A 22,630-nucleotide genomic window follows, 5' to 3' on the forward strand; every position below is an offset into this window, starting at 1 on the left:
TGAGGGATAGTTAGAAGAAGAATAGAAGGAAGTTGGCTAGTACACGGTTTTCAGAATTCTGATGATGGTGATCTTACCGATAATTTTAACTCCGTAGATGAATTAACGTAAAACTAAATGAGAACGCTGGGTTGCTAATTAGGTTGTCGGAGTATTTAGTAAAACCAGTAATAAAATAATGATTAAATTCTACCTTTAACGTAAGAAAACATAATTATTTTTCGACTTAAACCTTACCTAATTCTTACCTAAATTATTTAAATTAATTGCAGCTATATGCAAATATTTTAAAAATATTGTTGTGTCTTGGGGGAAAATTTGCATTAAAATAACCAAATTAATGTTGCTCTTAACAAAGCCTAAGCTTATTCAGCGACAAGCTTTGTTCAGAAGTGAGTTCGAGTTAAGTTCGAAGAAAAACAAAGCGTTCCCTAATATTTAATCATACTTTTAATAAAGTTACTGCGGAAACAGGTTAAAGTACGGGAGGCTTGATTAAAATTCATTTAAATGATACAAAACAATAAAATGTATGCCAAGGTCGATAAATGTATTTTTTCCCACAAAAACTCAATTTGACATTTTTGTACGGCCTGGTTGGAATATTAGCATCCCACAAGAAAAGCAACTAGCCATGCATTCGGAGTTTTAAATGTGAACAGATGAGTTTATATTTTAGGTTGCGTTGGGCAGGTAATGGGTAACGGGTAACGGGTAACGGGTAGCGGTGCTGGGCGGCGGAGGCTTTCGAGGTTCCGGTAGGAGGCTACACTGTCAGCGTTTGTTTTGTTCGGCGTGGCGGAAAATCCGGTCGTGTCTACCGAAAGTTCACATAAATCACCTTCGAGGACCTACCCCATCTATTTAACCCCGCGCCTACATAGCACTTAGGGGTCTGGCACCGTTCGTTTTCAAACGGAGGTGGTGGGACGCGTGGCGGAGCGGGAAGGGCATTGGCTATGCGCCAAGGGATTGCTGGTTTGAAGCTCACGAAGTGTGAATACAATTTATTAATTTTTAAAAATACTCCTGACAACTATGGGTAGGTTAATATGATGGAAAACCACACATCTGTCTTGCAATATGCTTTTTTTTCATCGATATTAATGCATCGTCTAATATACTTCTTTTTATCTAAGACCTTAACATAAATTCGATTCACTTGATCGTCTTTTCTTAGGGATTTATTTGAGGTCATATATTATCTTATTGATTTTTTCTCTATTCATCCACTTTATATACTATAAAATAAACAATTAGTACACACCCCTTAGAATTTAGAAAGTGTTCCTAAATAACTAAAAAACATTCTAAATTAAAGTTACAGGAAAAGAAGGAGTTTATTCACATTTTTTAAATGATAACCTAACTTAACCTTCATTAGCTTGTATCGAAGTTTAATAAAATAAAGCACATTAAACGAAATTTTTTTGTTTTGGGAAAATGATGGATTTTTCCCCTTCTATCCCTGTATTCTTCAAATATAAACTGCATCGGCCATGTAAAAAGCTACGAGATTCTAGTACTAGTGCAATATTAAATTTTTAATCCCCCCATTAAAATATTAGAACACATACCGAAATTTTAATAATAGCCCGCCGACGTAAACGATAATCACGCATATTTTGAATTTCAGATTAAATCTATCGCCTGGAAAAAATAATGCTTGTCACTTGACTGAATTTATTATATTTATTTTCAAATTTTATCGAGCTTGACACATAAAGCAAGCTTTACATGTCGATAAGTATTATTCATAAAATAATGGATTTCAAGGCGAAATTTTAACGTGATTTAAGGACATATAGAAAGTAAGGACTCCCAGATCTGTAACATAATAACATTTTTGTTTTTATAATATTTGCCTCGAGATTTCTTCGCATGGGTAAAAAAAAACATCTCGCTTAAAACTTTAGTGTGAAATTTCTTTGTTTAAAATAAACCAGTATTTTTTGTTTTAGAATCTACGTACTATGTACGAGCTATGTACTATGTATGTCAGCCGTTCGGAGAGGTAATTTTGGAACCTTCGGTTGACATCAGCGATAACGTAGATCGTTATTGTAGGCTTCTGTCTGCAGGGGGTCCTCCCGGTGATCTATACCTCCGCTGTTTCCTGAAAGATTACTCAGAGAAGGGAAACACGCTCCAGAAGACAATGTACGTCGGAGACCCTACAAATATCAGCCTTCTCATAATAAATATTCAATGATGTTTTCCTTGAGATCAACAACAGAAGTGTTTGATTGTTCTCGGCTGGTATTATTTTGAAATTGAAATAGATGGATAATTTTGGATCCACTCGAGACCCTATGTTGTGCGTTGTTTTAAAATAAAATTAAGATTCTAAGGATTTAATTAATGAAGGAATAACATACTTGAAGTCGATTTTGTTGAGATTAACAAATCGATTGTTCTCGGCGAAATTTACAAAAAAATCGACAAGTTGAATAGACGAGATGCATATTTATTTATCCTCCCGAGACCCAATCAATGAATTATTTATTATTTATTAAAAATACAAATAACTTTTCTGTTGAAGTCTTTTTCTTGGAAAAATTAAGTATTTATTAACATCAAATAAAAAATAGAAATGACTGATGAAGTTTTCCATCTGATCAAAAACACTATTCTTAAAATGGTTGGTTTTTGAAGAATAATGTTTTCCATCTGATCAAAAACACTTTTCTTCAAATGGTTGGTTTTTGAAAAATAGTGTTTTCTATCTGATCAAAAACACTATTCTTCAAATGGTTGGTTTTTGGCACAAATTAAATTAATTTACTCATTGAAGTTTAAAAATGATTTTCGTTTAAGAATATATTCCTCGATTTTGCCAAAAATATATCATCTACGTGAAAAAAAACATCATTATTAGACTGCCCTCGGTACTGCCGCTTTACGAGCATTTCATTTTTTTTATGTGAATACCGCACAAAAGTCCCTAACTGCTCCCAACTGTCTGGAGCCAGTAAGAAAAGTGAGGAAATACTTCAGATCTGGTCACCAAACATGGCTAAATTTTCCACTCTGGTACCCACCGCAAATATACTACATATTATTTTTAATGAGTAAATTATAAAACAACACTAATTAATCAAATAAAATTTACTTGCGCACGCCGAGATTTGAACCAGTGACCTACAGCTTGCTAGTCGAAAGCTTTATCTCTCGACCACGGAGGCCGTCAAATAACACATAATTCATCAAATAAAATATACTCGCATAAGCCGGGATTTGAAGTGGCGACATTTGGATTGCTAGTCGAAAGCTTTCAACCACGGAGACCGTGATGAAATTAATGAAAACAAAACGCATTAACACACATCTAAACGGCCAGCGTAGGTAAGTTTTCCCGGGTACAATAATACTCGCATACCCTACCCGGAAACACCACCAACACGGGAAGAAGTAAATTGTATGGGGCGCAAGTCAAACGTATTGTAAATAACGGCCAGAAAACGAATTGATGTAGCTGAGAACTATCGTAAGGGTGGTGATTATTCAACTTGTAACGATCTTCTATGTATGATAAGAACAACGTAAGGCAGCCAACTTTCAGTCGGCGACGTAAGAGATAAGTGATACGCAATTATTTAACGGGCGCTATTTATATGAATGACTAATGTTATTGTTATTATGTAAATATTCCGGCACAATCAGTTAAACAATATGTATATAAACGGGTGTTTGTGCGTCATTTGAGTATAAAAGCTACTCACCGAACTAAACAATAACTTGATGATGTCATCTCTAAATAGTAGAAAATAAATTTGATATTTGTGTCTGTCTGTTTAGGCGTTTAGTTCTTCTAACTACGAAGTTTTCACTATCATTTAAAGAATTTCCTTCGATAGGTTTAGGCATATAATACATGTATATTAATTATATTTATAGGAAGTAGAGAAAATTTTGCAAATCTTTGCCAGAATTAACTTTGATTAAAATGTTATTACTTGTTTCAATTATGTATAATGTTGAAGGCAACTTAACCTCGCAGTGTTTAGTGGCAAAATAGATAACATTGACCGTAAAAGTATTAAAAAATAACAATTTAACTGCGTAGATTTGAAAAACCAGGTTCTTCCTTGCGTTTCTCTCATTCTTTCTTTTCCCCTAAACTTCCCTTCTTACTCTTTCTTTTCCCCTAAACTTTCCGTCTTACAACATTTTCCAGTAAGCAAAAACTTAAGCAATTGAGAGAAAACCTAATCATGCTTGCAGACATTTGAAGTTACGTACGTACAAACAAGAACATTACGTATATTTATTTTTAACTATCTGCAGTTCCCGGCGTAGTACGGGCTTAACAGAGTTTTTAGAAATCAGATTTAAACAGTAATGTTCCTCTTATTTTAAAGTGTGCTAAATTTCATCAAAATTCTTCTTTAAGGGTTGAGAAAAGAGAAAAGGGGTAGTTTACTATCGTATACTATTATTTATATAAATAGATACACGGCGTATAAATGCTATGTTTAGTTATAACAAAAAACTGGTGGCATAATTATAACCGATTTATGATTGCGTGGCAGGTGATAAGAATAATCGTAATTGCTTTAGTCATAAAGGAGCTTATAAGGGTGAGAATACCTTTTATGCTCTGCGGCATTAAATTTGATTGAAGGTAGCGAAATAAATGCAGATTTTCTAAATATTCATGGCGTAAACATATAAATAAACGTTTTTTCATCTTTAAAAATGAACAAAAAAAAATTCTTTTCAGACCCAGAAGCTTTAGAGAAAAGTAATCCAACCATCAGAGTAAGAAAAAGTAATCAGCATCGAAGCTTTTTATGCGATGTATTTTTATTTTATTTTTATCTGTGGCCATGACCCGTGAGAGGTACGTTCCACCGCACCCGTATATGGAAATATCTTTTTCTGATAAACACAATCCGTCACTTCACCGTACTTTTCAAAGCGTAAACTGAATAAAGAATAACTGAAAGCTTCCTCAAATATATCTGAATGAAAGTAACAGAGAAAAGAGCGGAGTTCGCAAACTTTGAGATCGATAATCTTTGTATTTTACAATTCATTGCAAGACAACGAGTTTACACAAATAGAGAATCTTCATTGCCATTTGATTGATTAGATGATTGATTAAACTTTACTGAAATAAGGTAGGTGCACGAATAAAATTAATAAATTGACACCTTAAATTCTTTTTAAATGCAAGTAAATATGTGTCTTTTTTGGTTTTCAAGTATCAACACAAGATATATTACAGTTGTCCAACGAAAAGGTTTAAAAATAGTTAAATTACTTTGAATTATTGAATTTCATAAAAGTACTCAAAAGTCAAATATGTCTGTTGTTCAGATACTTACAGCATTTTAAAATGATGAAGTGAATGTTACCTAGAAATATTGATGTTCTTCTCCGTCTCACCATAAACGTAAATATAAAAAAAGCTATTCGGGTAACGTAATAATACAACACCATAGCAACCAGTAATTTGTCGATCTTAAAAAAATGTTTTACCGGTATTTTGAAGTCAAACACGAGGTTGAATTACACCTGCCGAGTCCTCGGCCGAGTCACCCGCTTTCTTACTTTCCGAGAAATTTATTGGAGAGTAGAGGTTGAATTACATGTTGAAGAGACGAGTGCGCGAGTCAGTTCATTGAGTTTATTTTAATGTGCTGTTAACAAGTTTCGCGATGGAGGAATTCAAATGTTACACACAAACTACTAAAATATTTAAAAATTTAAAACTGAGAGTGAGTGAAGCGTCACATTGACTACACAGGTGGAAAGGGTACATACTCGAACAAGGCATTGGGCCTTGTTTCTATCTACTGTCTTGTCTGAATCACTCGCCCGTTACTAGGCCGAGTACCTACTGTACTGATCACACCAGTCTCGCCCGAGCGCTCGGCAGGTGTAATTATGGCATAGGCATAGGTACATTTATAAAACAACCGGCATTGTTCTATCCCTGAGCTCGACATTATCACAAAGTTAAGAAAAGGATTAAAAAATTATTTATTTGTATTCCGAGTTTTTGCTGCTAATTCATAAAGATGATTTAGCAATTTATTTTTGCCCCAACATTTAATACATGCGTCACTCAGCCTTTGTCTTCTGACTTACGCACACTCCATGGTAGTAAGTTAGTTATGTAAAAGGATGCTTTGAAACTATTTTAACGAAGGTAAATCTGTTGAATATGCTTTTGGATAGATTAAACGTAAAGTTTAAAGTTGCTGGTCATCACTTTGGAACTTCTCATATTCGTACTTAACGTGCACATTTCCCCGGCGCTCAGAAAGCTCCGCGGTCCGACCCGCGGCTCAGTTTTATCGCCAATTCGTAAAGCACACTCGCTGGCTGAGCACCGAGTACTGATCACTTGATCACTTGAACACTGAGCAGTCGTAATGAGACGTGCCACGTTTAGTTGCCGGACAAGTATGCGCAAAGTAAGAGCAGTTAAACTAATTAAAATAAATCAAGAACACCGTAATTAAAGAAGGAATCGATGATGTGGACGTTAAACAAATTGTCAGACGTCCAATAAGACGCGTTAGTCGGTGTCTTCGCAATCAGTTATTTTCAGCTGCTTGCGTGTTAGGAAATATGTCAGTTGCTTTTAATTTAATCCCCTCACTGATAAACATTTTAAAATTTTACACAACTGATAAACAAACATTAATGTTTGGATAAATGGTTGTTTTCGTGTTCGGCTCTTCCTATTGTTATGAATACAATATAAATGATCCGCTTGGTTATTAATAAATTTATTTATTGTGATAACGCATTAGTCAGTGAGACTATGGCATATCTAATCGGTGTATGTAGAGACTGAAGATAGTTGAGAGGGGAAATATATAGAGAAGAGGAAGGTGGGGAAGTACCTGGCCATTCAGATCTGATCACCAAATATGGTTACAACCATTTCATGTTTCAATTTTGAATGGTGGTCTTACACTGGGGCGATAATGAGGGTATTTTCCACTCTGGGACGTGCAGAAAATATACTGTATATTATTTAAAATAAATAAATTGTTAAATAAAATAAAATAAAACAGTAAAATTAAACAGTTTTACTTGCACACACCGGGATTAGATCCCACAACCTTACCGGATTGCTAGTCGAGAGGAACTAAAAGGTGTAAAAAGAAGAAAAAAATAAGCTTTATATTCAAATATAGAAGTTAACCACAAAATAATTCAAATGTACACCTCTATGAAACCAAAGGTTTCGACTGCAATCTGAGAAGAATTTATGAATTTTTATGAATTTAAAAAAAATGAGATAGCAATAGCAGTAACATTTATTGTAAATATGTCCAATATAATATGTTTTTTGAAATCAGTAATCTTAGTTCAGTGTTTAGATGAAAAAGCATAAGGTGAGCTATTTAAAAAATATTTTTATGTTTGATTTGAATTTTTAGTATTTAAAAATATTTCATATAGTTTATTTATAATGAAAAAACAGTTTTTAGTTTTCGGATACCTGCATAAATAACACATTTATTGGGGTTTTATCGATAAGCGGAAATTCACACAAATTCTCGGAATTATTGACAGCTTCTTTAAAAAATATAACAGTGAATCTGCCTGAAGTGTTAATACACATAAATTCGTTACATGGAGTTCTACCAACGAAAAGCGACAACCATAACTAAAACCGTTAGTTTTCTGGATGAGCAAATAAGAAAAAAATATACATTGTTTAAATTCCGTGTATATCATACCATATATCCCCAATAGATGCCGACAAATATTATATATTTATACAAATAACATATTTGAAGGAACGGAAAAAGCGAGTATCATAACACATACAAGAGAAATTTGAAATATAAATCTTTTGTGTTTTTAAAGCAAAACCGCAAGTGTAGAATATATACTCAACCAATTATAAAAACTCACGCCGGCCATGCATTCGCGTGTTTTCCATACTAACAAATATTTAACGTTCGTGGAAACAATGCCATAAATAAAAAATGAAACACTCACCAAGAACGGAGAAAAAACATGCCAGCCGTGCTTAAAACCCTGTGTTATTTAAAATGTTAAAGGATTACAGGTGTTGTATAATTAAAAGGCCTGTGCTTTTTTTGCTACCAGTTAGAGGGCTTAACTTTCACGATTATTTTAATATTTCCAACAGAACACAATCACAGAAAATAAACGCGTCACGCGTCTCTGAATTGTATATTGACGAATGATATCATTATGTCATATATAATATGTCATAATAACTTATAACGTCAATTACCTCAGGGGTAGGCCGAGACAATAGAATGTCATACAATCATGTATTGGCACGCACTCATTACTTCAATTACCGACTTATACAGGGTTTTCCAATAAGAGGTGTTATTTTGAATAGCCCGCTATTTCGGTAGATGTTAATTTTGGTGCTGTCATTTTTTAACGTTTGACAAGTAAAAACTACGCCATTAATAAAAATGGAACGATACATCCTTCAACAACGCATTGAAATTATCAAAATTCACTTGAGTGAATCAAATGCAAATCATCTTGAGTGATGAGGCCCATTTCCACCTCGGTGGCTTCAACAAGCAAAATTGTCTCATCTGGGGCTCGGAAAACCCAAGAGTTATTGTTGAAAAGTGTCTCTATCCTTAACGTGTGACTGTTTGGTGCGGTTTATGGTCCGGCAGAGTCATTGGTCCTTACTTTTTCTAAAATGAGGCTGGAGCAACAGTTACAGTTATGGTGAATGGATTGCGCTATCGAGAGATGATTAATGTTTTTATAAGGCCTGAATTGGATGGTACTGATCTGGACAACGTTTAATTTTAACAAGACGGCGCTACGTGCCACACAAGCAACGAAACCATTGATCTCTTACGATTGAATATCAAAATAAAACCTCTTATTGGAAAACCCAATGTACAATACAAACTCTTCTGTTATGCCTACTCTACACATCTCCCGACTAAAGAACTTGTTTGATCATTTAATCGATATCTATATCACTTCTTGAAGCGCCAACTTCTCCTTAGCTCGATTCATCCAAACCATAAAAGGTAATCTTTCTTAATTATGCTGATAATTCTTTTTGCATCTATTTACTAAACACGTCCAGATAATTAAAGGGTCCCATTTGTAATCTTGTTCATTACGATGATACCGTACAATAAGTACATGCATTTAGTGTACATGTTCCACTAATATATAATATCCCGTTGATAAAATTCCTCGCACGATAATACATGCCTATTCGGGTGATATTTAAATGTCGCTAAACGTGTAATGAATATTTATCGCGTTTGATGACCTGCCGCGACAAGCGGAGTTACCCGCTGTAGACAGTGCTAAACAGTGGTAGTCATAGACGGTAGTATTCCGCTCGGGCTCGTGGCGTCGCGGCGCGCTGCGTCACGGAAATACGCCGCGACGCCGACGCGCTGATATTACATACACATTAATTAAAACGCGCGTTACAGCACGAGAGGAGCCAACTGCAATATTAACCAGGATTTGTGCCGCAAGTGAATAAAGGCGTTCATGTATTAAATGGCTCCCGCAATAAATCTTATAACGAACTTGTTTGGAACTAGATACCGACAGTTTCTGTACAATTTTTATATTCGTGTTATAGAGCGGACGTGTTTTAACCGCTCCGGTTTGTTTAATCCTTTCAGAAGGTTTCCCTTGTTAAGAGATCGCTGAAAAATGTTCAGCATCCGTGTTTTATATAGAGCTTACCTTCTTATTTCACGAAATGCGCTTAACTTCTACCGTTTAGCCGGAATTTGCAATTATTATAGCATTTTAAAACGATTAAATTTTGAAAGTGAAGCTAGAACAAAGATTCTTAATGCAGTCGAAGATTTTATACCTGACCCCTCAAGTGTCAAGTGGTGTCGGGATTTACGGGACCTCTTCAACCGAGGATGTCTGCCTGGAGGACAGATAAGCCATATTTTGTTTAAAGTTTTTGTTTTTGTTTTTTTTTTTCTGTTTTTGTTTATGTATTTTGTTACAGATGACACACATAAACTTCACTTTGACTTTGGTTCAAGATTTTGCTTATGATAGCCTGCGATAAGCGAGCCCTAAGGGTCTGAGACAGAGGTGTGAAATCGTCGGATCACGACAATAGAAAGAATTGTAATTTTTTTTTTTTTGCTGGATTTTATTTAGGTATTGGAGCCAGGAAGGAGTCTGAAAGGGTCGAGAGGATGCACTAGGTGGCATGAATGGCTGGGAGGTGACTGGAGAGACTAAGGTAGACTAGGATGAGGTGATTTTGCACAGCGGTGCTGCCAAGGTCTGTTATCTATATGAGGATATTGTGTCGGCGCTCTTTATTGGCAGCAGACACATGTCAGCGCTATATTAGCGGCGGACACATGCCTGAACGGATGACGAGCCTCGTGCTGGCACAGTTGGTGGACGGGGTAGTCTCTCTCGCTGCAGCAGCTGGTACAGTTCCTTCGCTACCTAGGATTCTTGCAGCAGAGTCTCCATCTTCTGTCTTCGTCGAGCGTCACAGCGGTGCTGCCAAGGTTTGTTGTCTATGTGAGGATGTTGTGTCTGCGCTCTTTATTGGCAGCAGACACATGTCAGCGCTATATTGGCGGCAGACACATGCCTGAACGGATGACGAACCTCGTGCTGGCACAGTTGGTCTAAATAACAAATGTAGATCCTAGGAAATAAATTGTACAGCGCCCTTGAGGTGATTTTTCACAAAAACGGCGCTCTACAAATTGTCCAATTATTATTATTATTATTATTATTATTACTGTAGCGGTTATATCTGCTGATAAGACTATCGTGCCATAAACTAAGATAATGATTAATATGTGATAGTTTTAGGTTAAAGATTAATTCATTTTAATTAAGTGTTTTAACGCGTTTTCGAATCGTTGTCTGTATAGAAAACTTAAAAAGCTCGATGGTTGCTTTTTGATCAAAATCATGTTCAAAGATGATGTTTTATCTAAAATAACGTATAAGATTTATTTTAAATATAAAATGGCAACCTTTCCAAATTTTAAGCTCTTAATTCTTCGAAGAATTCCATTAAAATATTCTGATCAAAAAACCTTACAGCTTTTACCTGCGATGGATATCTTCAGACGACCATTTTGACTTAATGAGCGCGTTGAATGTGCCAATTTCAAGCGATGAAAATGTGTGCCAAAGCGCAATGTTTGCAATTGCATGCTTTAATATTATTTATGTGTTAATAAAGATCAGTTGAGTTCACAAAAGGTTTTAAAAAACAGCCCTCGAAAATGCATTTAAGATATCCAGATTGAACAGTAGTACACGGTGTTGCAAGTGACCAACTCCCTACGGGTGTGCAGTAATATATGGGCGCAGTTGGGTGTGAACTAGAGAGTGGGGGGGGCGATGTTGGGAGTGTAGCACGGGTGACTCCCGCCGAACAAATATCCGCTTCTGCTCTGCGCTGCGGCGGGAAGCTGGCAAAGTCTTGAGTGGCCGTGGGAGCGCGTGTAGTGTTTGCAGCAAGGTCCTGATGACACTACGAATAGGTACTGTTAAACCAGGGATGTATTGTTAAAGTGAGTTACTTCCATTAGAACGGCGCGCTGCAATCAATTTACATTACATTATAAAGTTATCAACGAAAAAATAAAGAACAAGCCCGTTGCATTAAATAAATGAAGAGAACCTTATTTTTTCCAATAGCCATAATTAGAGAATTGCATAGCATCTGTAAGGTTAACTCAGAGAGAGGAGAGAAAAAAAACCGTTTAATTTCGCAAAACTTTAATTAATCATTACAATTAGCCATGAAAATCTTAATTCATTTATTTTGATTGATCTATGTGAATATTGATGACATTCAAACACGATTTTAGTAATTTTCTAGTTGTGTGTGTGATGTGTTTTTTATATTATGTTTCACAAATATTAAGTTGTAAAAAAATATTTGCATAAAACCTTTTCAGAAATCATAAAAAAATAGGTGTAACTACCACGCACTTTTTAAGGCACCAGGAAGGAAATAAATAATTTTTTCATAGAATTCTCTCAAGTTGTGAATAATATTTTTGTTTCAAACATATTTGCGAGAAAACATATAAAAAAAACATGGTCATAAGGGTAGGAACCAATTTGATACACGATAATTTTTCGTTAATTTGATAATTAAAACAAAACATTACAATTAGGTTATAGTTTGCGGAATGGGTTATTAATCAATCAATAATTCGATTAACTTTGTACTTCGTTATAAAAATTTGTTTGATCATTTCACCGGAAAATTTTACAAAATTACGCAATTTTTTTAGTTTTAATTTAATAATTTTGAAAAAATAAGTTCTAAAATAAATGACGAACAAAGAGATTATGGGTAAGACCAAGAAAGACTAAGGTTCTTAAAGTCTTATTATGGGTGAGACTTTCTAAGGTTCTCAAAGTCAGTGTGGGTAAGATTTTCTAAGGTTCTCAAAGTTTCACTATGGGTAACATTTTCTAATGTTCTCAAACGCCAATAGAATTAAGATATTTGATTTTTGTGTCATTTTAAGTTTCTTCTCCATTCTTGAATCAACTTTGCGGACAATATTAATATATATGTAATAAGGGTAGATATCCAAACCAAATTTAAACCCCAATTGATTGATTGACTTTAATGGGTTTTTGTGGATAATCAAAGAAATATGTGTGAGTGGTGGGTACTTCATTATCTTTCTTTGCCTATTAACTCCGAGACCGTCGTTTCTATTCACAATTATTATTCATAGCTGCATAATCAAGTGCTAAAATTGGACCACGCTTAGTACCAAGTCCGTAACCACGTCTCTAAATGGCATGTAATATGTGGATTGTACTGCAGTGGTCGGCAGTGTTCTGTTTGCAATTGTCGTTAAGTTAGTTTCTAGTGCTTGTCCAGACGTCCCTACTGTTTATTACAACATTACAACTTGTGTTATACAAGGAAATATGTTAAGTCGTTCGGATAATCAAACAGATACAATTATTAAGAAAGTTTCAAACATAATTCAGCCTCCTGCAAGTAGATAATCGCTTTTCTTTGAAACAAAACAGAGGGATGTAAATCAGACTCTATTAAAAAACACACGAGCTTTGAAGACACGTGAAGAAAGATGCATTTACATTGATTGTACATGATTATTGTTTCATGTTCATGTTAGAAATTGTTTATTTTTTTGCTTTCAACTATCAGATCATATTTACTGTTGTTTGAATTTTGCTGAGCACAATGGAAATAGTTTGATTTCTTGCAATGCTGGTTATTGTATATTATTTTTGGCCGACCAGCGCTTTTTTATTTTCAGCTGAATCTATGAATGTTCTCCTGAAGTTGTTCGAATAATATTACAGATAGACAAGGCATCGTGTGCTGGTAATCTGTTTCATAAAAAAGGCATAATACAATTTAAAATCTTGCCTCTTTTTTACTCACAACATTGATTTTATGTGGAATATCTTTAATTAAATTATTTGTTTTTATTAAAATTTTTATTTAATTAATTTTGTGTTTTATTTTTTTTATTTAAAAAAGTTATTTGCTCTAATGTTTTATGTGTAACGTGTGAGAGTTATACATCGCATTTGATTTTCAGAGAAATGAAATAAGATTTATCATTTATTTTTTTATTAAGCAAAGGCCGCTTTAAGCTTTTTTGAAGACGATGGAATCAAATCAGTGCAATTTGGCAAAATTCGTAAAATTGCACTGATTTGATTCATCGTCTTCAAAAAAGCTTAAAACGGCCTTTGCTTAGTAAAGAAATGATAAATCTTATTTCATTTCTCTATGCTACAACCCAAAAAATCTAATTGAAAATTCACTGTAATACACATGTAAAAATATAATAGTAAGCATAAATTTTTTTTACAAATACTTTGTTGAAAGATATTACTTCTGAGGTATGAAAGAATATCCCGAAAACACACAATACACGAGGAAAATGCGGCCATTGTGAGTCGGGGAAAAGCGAATATTTTGATCTGGAAGGGGGCCAGCGACTGACCGATAAAGCTGTCAGACTTGACATTTATTCCGGAATACGAAACTGTCCGTTTAACAGAATAATAATATCCATTCAATATTGGGAATGGAAATATTTAAAAAAAGCCTTTCTTATCCACAGTAGATTTGACGAAAGCAAACATTAAATAATATTTTTCATTACTGTTGTATAATTTACATTAAAAACGTAGTATGCAGACATCAAATAATATTTAGTTCATAATTAAATAAATAAGTAAAATTACGTAGACAACAGATCTTCGGTTTCAGATAGCTAACACACTATTTTTTTGTGGTAGATTTCAAATCGTCAAAAATACATTGAAATAATAATTGTAAATAAACGTCAAAATATGTTTTTTTTCACTTTTGTAAGATAATTACAACAGTAAACAGTTTGAGATGTTTTTGGATTTAATGTTTAAAGTCAGGTTTGAAAAGATACAAAAACAACAAAAAAAATGCGTGAAAGAATAAAATGTTCATAATTTTCTAGAAAAAAGTTGATTTTGTGAAATCTGTAAGCGATAATAAATAAATCAAGCTATGTTTTTAATACGTTTGAAGTGGATTGCTGACAATGAAAACAATGAAACTGTGTAAAAATATACCGATTTAGTGATTAAGGGAAATAAAAAGCAACAATTCAAGCTATTTTTGTTTTCCCAGGGAACCTTATTAGGTCGGTTCTTCGGGATTCCATTAACACTTAAATGAACTAAATTCCAGCTGGATTAACTTTCTGTCTCGAGAAGAATTGAGTCACAAAAAATAGTTGTACAACACACAGACATACACATAGACAACTAATAAAATACCTTAGATTACTCGATCTCTTATCTAACATGGTCGGCTGATTACAAATACCCTTCGGAAAATCTCCGTCAGAAGTCTGCCTGAATCATTTCCCAACAAACTCCACTTTACTGCCCAACAGCTGTGTTCCTGGCATTGCAGTTTATGGCACACATATATTTTTGTTTAAATGGTTTACAATAGTTATTATTAATATTAAAACAAATTCAGTTTCATATTGTAAACATTCTATTTTCTGTAAAATAAACGTTGATTAATATTTGAGTAATTCGTTAAAAAAATTTAATCATATTATTATGACACGAAAATTATTAATCGATGTGAAATTTGATATTTGCACCGTAATAATTTGTCTTTTTTCGGAACAAGATTTTAAACATCAGAAAAAATCAGTTTTGTATGAAATGAAAACACATTTTTATAACTAAAAACATCTCCTTTGTACGGGTGAAAAATGAAACTTTTTATACGGAATTTAACCGAAGAAACGAATTTACATCAAATTATGCAGTATTACACATTCCGAAAAACAGAACAAAAGCGGTATCTTGCAAAATTCCACACCGACCCGCTGTCGGAAGTGCGCTCGACACGTGGGCATAATAATAATTCGTGTGTACCGTCGATCAGGCGTTCGCTCGCGGGATAAAGATTCACCCCGACGAAAGTCAACAAAAGACAGTCTACACTCCGCGGGAAAACTTCGAGGTTTGAGGGTCGAGGGACTGTTCGGCGTACGCTCCGCTCGGCGTCCGCGCTTGGACTGCGGAGCGCTCGGAGGGTCGCGGGTCGCGGGTCGCGGGTCGCGGGTGCGGGTCGCGCGGGCGCGGGTCGGTGTAGGGTTGGGGCGGCCGGAGCGGCGCACGCGCCCCAAGCGACAGGTGGCGGCCGGCTCCTGGTGTTAAACGCGTTTGCATAATGAATGCGACCGATCAGAGCGATCGCGATAGAGCCTGTACATTTATTTTCCCGATACTTTTTCCACTAAACTTTCAATCGAACTGATCGAATCATCGCTAAATTTATGTATAAATCAACACCAACCTCGAATTATTCTGAAATCGTTTATATCCACCGTCCGAATGTTTTAAAAGATTGATAAATGTTTTATTGCTTTAAACTATTTGTTACCTCTGCTAATTTACTGTATATTTGCTTTTGTATTATGTCTTTTTATAAGTAAGCTTCCTTCATAGAACTTGTACAATTAGTACGATCTTAAACAGTAAAAATAGTGTACCTCTGTTTTAAATCTACCAAACCTGAATTACTCAAAGATCATTACCTAAACCTCCACCAGAAGTACTACAAACTGGAACCTGTCCACCACTAATTGGTGCATTTGAGATCACCAGGCTATGGGTGTGTAGGTATGTAGACTATCAATCGCAGTATTTACAGTCTAATTAATGCACATGCAGTGCGGTGATATCCACAATTTTCAGCCTCACAGCTAAAGCTATGTAATCAATGTATGTAAAAATTACCAAGCTCACATTTGGGAGTTCGGTAGCAGTTTTTTGCAGTAGGCAATATTTGCATAGTTGAAAAACTTTTCAATGTCCATCAAAATGTCCCAGTTTAGTGAGAGATGTGTCGTGTCACGCGTATCCTAATTAGATGACACTCTTAATGTCGTAGCTATAAATCGATTATTCAGAGTTCATATAATTTAGATTTTTTTGATAACGGTTTTATAAACCCGACCCAAAATATTATTGACAAAAAATGTGTATTTATAAACGTTGTTTGATATACTCATATGATCTGCACACTTTTGGCTAGTTTGCCAAATCGTTTTGAGCGATCGTTTATCATATGTAATATGCCAAATTTATAGAATCTAAAAATATGAGATAAACGGAGAAATCTAGGTAAATTCATTTTAACCGCAGTAAGCAGTTCAAATGTTACAATATTAACATTTTGAAAAATGATGTTAATTAAATAATAAAACTAAAAATAATAATATTAAGATAAAATAAGTAAAACTCACACACAAAGCATTTAAGACAATGGATAACACATGGAATATTAAACTGTATTCGTAAACGAGACAAAATTCACAAACAAATTAAAAATACACCCTACGACATGGAACAACTTAACTACTATAAAAGATATAGAAACATCTGCACGAAAATTATTAGAGTAGCTAAGGAATTCTACTATAGAGAAAAACGTTAAAAAGAAAAAAAACCCAAAGGAAATATGGAAAATATTAAAAGTAGTTACATACACACAAAAATAAAAACAGAAAAATACTTTTAAAATCTTAATATTAACTCAAAAAATTAGATGTCAATACAAATACAGAAACTATAGCAAATCATGTGAATAACTTCTTCGAAAATATAGGAAAAGTTTTAGCGAACCGTAAATTGCATAACACAAACACACTAACAAAAACAAATAGATAAAATATCAATAAAAAACCGACACAACACAGATTTACAATAAAAACAACCTCGCAAGAGTAAATTGACAAAATAATAAACACATTAAAATACTGAATTGCTCCTGGATTAGATGAGATAACAACGGAATTTTTTTTTTAAACCTATAGCACACTTAATCAACCTTAGTATAACACTCTTCTGCTTTCCTAGTACTCTTAAAAAAGGACTAGTGATTAGTGATCCCCATTTATAAATCCGGAGACAAAATGGAAATAACCAACTATAGACCAATCACTCTGTTAAACTCGCTTTCAAAGATTTTTGAAAGAGTATTAAAAAAACAAATAATAAAATACCTAGAAGAAAAAAAATAATCTCGGATAACCAATATAGATATAGAGAGAAAATAGGCACAAAAGAAGCTTTGGCATGTGAAATAGATTATATACATAGCAACTTAGATCAAGGGTACAAATGCATAGCGATATATCTAGATTTAGCTAAAGCCTTTGACTCAATATGCCACAATTCGCTCTATAAAAAATTAGAAAACATGGGTATCAAAGGCAAGGAACTCCAACTATTAGAAAGTTATATGAGTAACAGAACATAACAAGTCAAAATTAACAATCATACTAGTAAACTACTGCCGATTACATATGGAGTTCCACAAGGAAGCATACTAGGGCTCGTTCTTTTTATTACTTACATAAATGAACTTTGCAGCATGAAAATGTACGGTTAAAAGTTATGCTGACGATACAGTTTTACTCTTTAAATCTAAGGATTGGAATAATGTATATAACATAGCGAATTTGGGAATCTCGCAAGTGAAAACATGGCTAGACTCAAACATACTTACACTTAACATATCAAAGACAAAATTCACAACATACAGTATAAATAGCACGGGACAGCCAAAAAACAACACAAACACCATAAAAATACACGAATGTTTAAACACCAACATCTGCGATTGCCCTCCTCTAGAAAAAACAGAACAAATAAAGTATCTAGGAATCGTAATTGACCATAACCTTAGATGGATACCTCACATCAAACAAATCACAAATAAACTTCTCAAAACAATACACATTTTCCTAAACATAAGAAACATATATAAAATAAAACAATTGAAAACAATATATTTTGCACTTTGCCAATCAATAATAGAATATGGAATTATTGCTTAGGGAGGAGCAACAAACTCGGCTATCAATTACATAGAAACCGCACAGAAAACGATCTTAAAGATTTTATTTTATTTTTTTTATAGTGAATACCTCACAAGAGTCCCAACTGCTCCCGTCTGGAGCCAGTGAGACTATGGCATCCCCAATTGGGGGATGTTGTGAAGCTGAAGGTAAGTGAGGAAGGGAAAGAGGAAGGTGGGGAAGTACCTGGCTATTCAGATCTAGTCACTAAACACGGCTAAAGCCATTTGGAGCAACGTTTCAATTCTGAATGGTGGTCTTACACCAGGGCGATACTGGTAGTATCTTCCACTCTGGAACGTGCCGCAAATATACTATATATTATTTTAATTAATTAATTGTGAAATAACACAAATTAATCAAATAAAATTTATTTGCGCACGCCGGGTTCGAACCCGCGACCTTCGGAATGGCAGCCCAATGCGTTACCACTGGAATATGCCGGCCGTCAAAGATAATACTAAAAAAACATAGACTGACTGATACAGACCAAATATTCAACAGCTGTGACGTACTAGATATACGCCAATTATACATTTTTTTTTTTAAAGAAAGACAAACATTCCCAGGTTACGAATAACCCAACAATGTTTGAAAATCTCCTACTACAACCACAGAAAGCCGAAAATGTTGCTTGTGTTGTGATGGAGGACTTAGCCAGCCGAGGAATCGAACACGCGACGCTCGGGTGAGACCCAAGCGATATGCCCACTCAACCACTGACCGGTCAAAAAACACTACTAACTACATTTATGACAAAAAAAAATATCAACATGCACAAAATAACACTAACAGACCAGTTAGACAAGCGTACAAAGAAAACATAAAAACTCCGACAGTAAATTCAAGCTTTGGACAAAGACACTACCAATACCATGCTATAAAAGCATTCAACAGTGTAAAACTTGAAATTAAAATTGAGGAAACTAAAAATAAATTCACAAACAAAATTAAAAAATGGATTAAATAACAAAAAAGACAATATTACCAATATGTCATAGCATAAAATAAAAATAAAACCTACAGGTAACAAACAAAACCAATATAAACACACATCACACACAAGATTATATTTAAAATGTATTATTTTCTCTGATAATGTATTATGTAGATTATATTTTCATTTTATAAAATGAAGGCCGAAGCACGGGCAAGCCACCCAGTGAGGCCAACATTACTGGAAAACTTTGAAATGTAAAAAATATTGTACCAAATAAAAAAAATATATATATACAGCCATTAGTTCGAGATATTATTGATTTAAGTTGATTTTTTACGTCCAGCTCAGATTTTTAATGTTCAAAGAATGTCTAAATATGTACAAAAACATAAAAACGAAATTCTTTACAATGCAAGATGGAAAAAAATTGAAAAGGAATAAAAACAAATTTTATATTATTCTTGATTCTGAAACACGACTGGAAAAATCACTGAAGAGACATGCCGATAGTGATGTTTTGCTGGCGTGTCTGTGAAGAACTACCAGAAGTTAGATCAAATTTTACTCCGACTCCGGGTAGAAACGATAAAAAAATAAAAGATGAAATTTCTTCCTATCACAGTAAATATATATTTTTTTAAAATATTGTTTTAATTTTTTAAATATTGTTTTGATTTTTATAACGTGTATTACAGGTCTATATAATCCAAAGATATTTGAAATATAATCCTAATAAAATATACATGACATAACTTTGAATATTTAACAATAATATATTTTATAGTTCTTGCCTTGAAATCACTCTTGAAACTTTCGATGCCAATGCAGAAAATGTCAAAAGACCTTGAGATTTCATTTAGCAGCACCATACCTCTTGTCATGTTAAGCTGGGTCTACTGACAAGTGGAACACAGAGATATTAATCAATTTCATAGACCTGTCTGGGTCCTAGGAGTCAAATAGTCTTGTCTTAATGAATTGGCGATGTCAGTTACTTTCAAATCGGTAAAATTCACACTTTTATCGGGTTATTGCTTCAGTGTATTAGTCGCACAATAAATACATAAAATGATTTTTTAATATATTTTTATCCTGCCAAACTAAACATACAGAGGAATGTCTACAGCACTAGAATCTCATACCAAAGGAGTCAACTTACGGAAAATAAATACATCTTTATTATGAGTAGGAAATTATTATTTAGTATTACAAAAATAAAACTCCTTTAGCCCAGGACTCGAGACGAGAGAATATTGGCTCAATAAACTAAACACTGTAGACCAAACAATGAGAGAAAGCTATTTCTTATTACGTGATAAACAGATCTTGTTTGTTTATTCAACAGCAATAACAGATCTAATTACAGATTAGCTTTAGTAAATAATATGACAAGGAATGATAATTCAACTACGTCGTTTTTTTGGAAAATGGCGAATTAGTTTTTATTATTACGGAAGATACAGTTTCATTACTAACGACCGTATTTACTTCATTTAACAATATATGTTTTTATTTATTTATTTATTGGATGATTTTTATAGCGCCGCTTTTGCGAAATATCACCTCAGGGGCGCTGTACAGTTAATGCAGATATTACAAAAAAAATATATAAATATTACAAATTGAAATTGAAATTAAGTTAAATAAAATGAAGTACAGAAACAGGTGACACGGAGATGGAGAATCTGCTGCAAGAATCCTAGGTGGTGAGGAAACTGGACCAGCTGCTGCAGCGAGAGAGTCCACCGCGTCCACCAACAGTGCCAGCACGAGGTTCGTCATCCTTCCAGGTATGTGTCTGCTGCTAATAGAGCGCTGACACAATGTCCTCTCATGGATTCCAGACCTTGGCAGCACCGCTGTGACATTCGACGAAGGTAGAGGATGGAGACTCTGCAGCAAGAATCCCAGGTGGTGAGGAAACTGGACCAGCTACTGCAGCGAAAGAGTGCACCGCGCCACCAACAGTGCCAGCACGAGGTTCGTCATCCGTCCAGGTATGTGTCTGCTGCTAATTAAGCGCTGTCACATTATCCTCACATAGATAACAAACCTTGGCAGCACCGCTGTGACGTTCCATCTCCTTGTACACTTGTTTCTGGTGATTATGTTAGTGGTGCATTGTTGCGAAATAAAAGGCGGCGGACGAGATAATAAATCACCTTGGGCACTTGTTAGGGCTTTCAGAGTTTCCAAGAATAACATTGAAAACATCTGGCGTACCTACAGTTACCGATTCTCGTCCCAAGTTCAACTTAAGCGAATTTAGAATATTTTTAGCACAATTTTCGATTATTCATTTTTGAAACACTGCTCTCTAGTCACATTATTATTAAGTTCTGATTACTAATTGGTAAGTTAATTTAAAATGTTGATTCACTGATTTTTAAAATAACTTCAAAGGGATGTTGCCTCGTTTCCCTTGAAAATACTAAAAAAAACACAAAGCGGTTGGAGACGGCATGACGCGTCCAGCTGCCACAAAGGGCGCTTCATTTGAGAACTAACGGAAGACATAGCAAAGGATTACCCATTACATATTATTATCTCTATATTAATGTTGACAAAGGATATGGTTAAAGTGGGAAATTAAAACTTTTACATCCTTCGTCATGAGTACCGCAGGAGACTTCCAACTGCCCGGAGCCAGTGAGACTACGACATCACCAATTAGGGTAAGTTGTGAGGATGAAGAAGTGGGAAGGGGATGGATATGGGGAGAGGGAGGTCAGCAAGTACCGGGCTATTTAAAACTGGCCACTAAACACGGCTATCGCTATATTTCCATCAACGTGGATTTTAAATGTTGGTCCTTTGGGCTATATTTAGAGTGTCTACCGGTGTGGATACAATTTTTTTACTGCACAAAAAGCATTTTTTTTTATTATTTACGTATATATTTGGGCCTCCATTTATTAGGTTAACTTAGCTTCTCAGAAGCTCTGCTTAATGCACGGGACCCGCATATACATTTAATAGTACACAACTGCTGACTCTGTACAAATTGCAAGTGCGCCCCACGGTTGAGTTTGCAAGCCACCTCTGTAGCCAGCCCCAAAATTCATAAAAAAATACAATCGACTCTGTGTAGAAATGTATTTTTAGAGCACAGGCGTCGGGTGAGAAAACAGTACCTGTTCTGCCGGTATTTCAATGGAAGATACTCTGAGGAACTAGCGTCATTGATTCCTTCGGCACCGGTGCACAGTCGGCAAACTTTGTTTTTGTCAACAGCTCGTCCGTGGAACGATTTGCCGGCCTCTGTTTTCTTATGACTCTCTTTCCTTAAAGACACAGA

The 22,630-nt window shown here is 34.7% G+C and overlaps 1 protein-coding gene across 4 annotated transcripts in view; it reads right to left on the minus strand.

Moving 5' to 3' along the window:
• LOC149420780 (CUGBP Elav-like family member 2) overlaps nucleotides 1–22,630 on the minus strand; it is an 864,914-nt gene that overhangs the window by 234,245 nt on the left and 608,039 nt on the right. Inside the window, exons 1-2 of one of the 4 annotated variants that reach the window (XM_089635531.1) lie at nucleotides 15,400–15,537; nucleotides 14,782–15,014 (exon numbers count right to left, since the gene is read on the minus strand). The exons of the other annotated variants lie outside the window; for them this stretch is intronic. Coding sequence (XP_089491657.1) covers nucleotides 14,782–14,810 — 29 coding nt within the window. The 5' untranslated portion in view covers nucleotides 14,811–15,014; nucleotides 15,400–15,537. Of the gene's footprint in view, nucleotides 1–14,781; nucleotides 15,015–15,399; nucleotides 15,538–22,630 lie in introns of those variants that run through there. 4 annotated transcript variants of the gene reach the window in all.

The sequence above is a fragment of the Hesperophylax consimilis genome, chromosome 9 (genome assembly GCF_061612785.1).
Source record: "Hesperophylax consimilis isolate HC1 chromosome 9, BYU_Hcon_1.0, whole genome shotgun sequence".
NCBI lineage: Eukaryota > Metazoa > Arthropoda > Insecta > Trichoptera > Limnephilidae > Hesperophylax > Hesperophylax consimilis.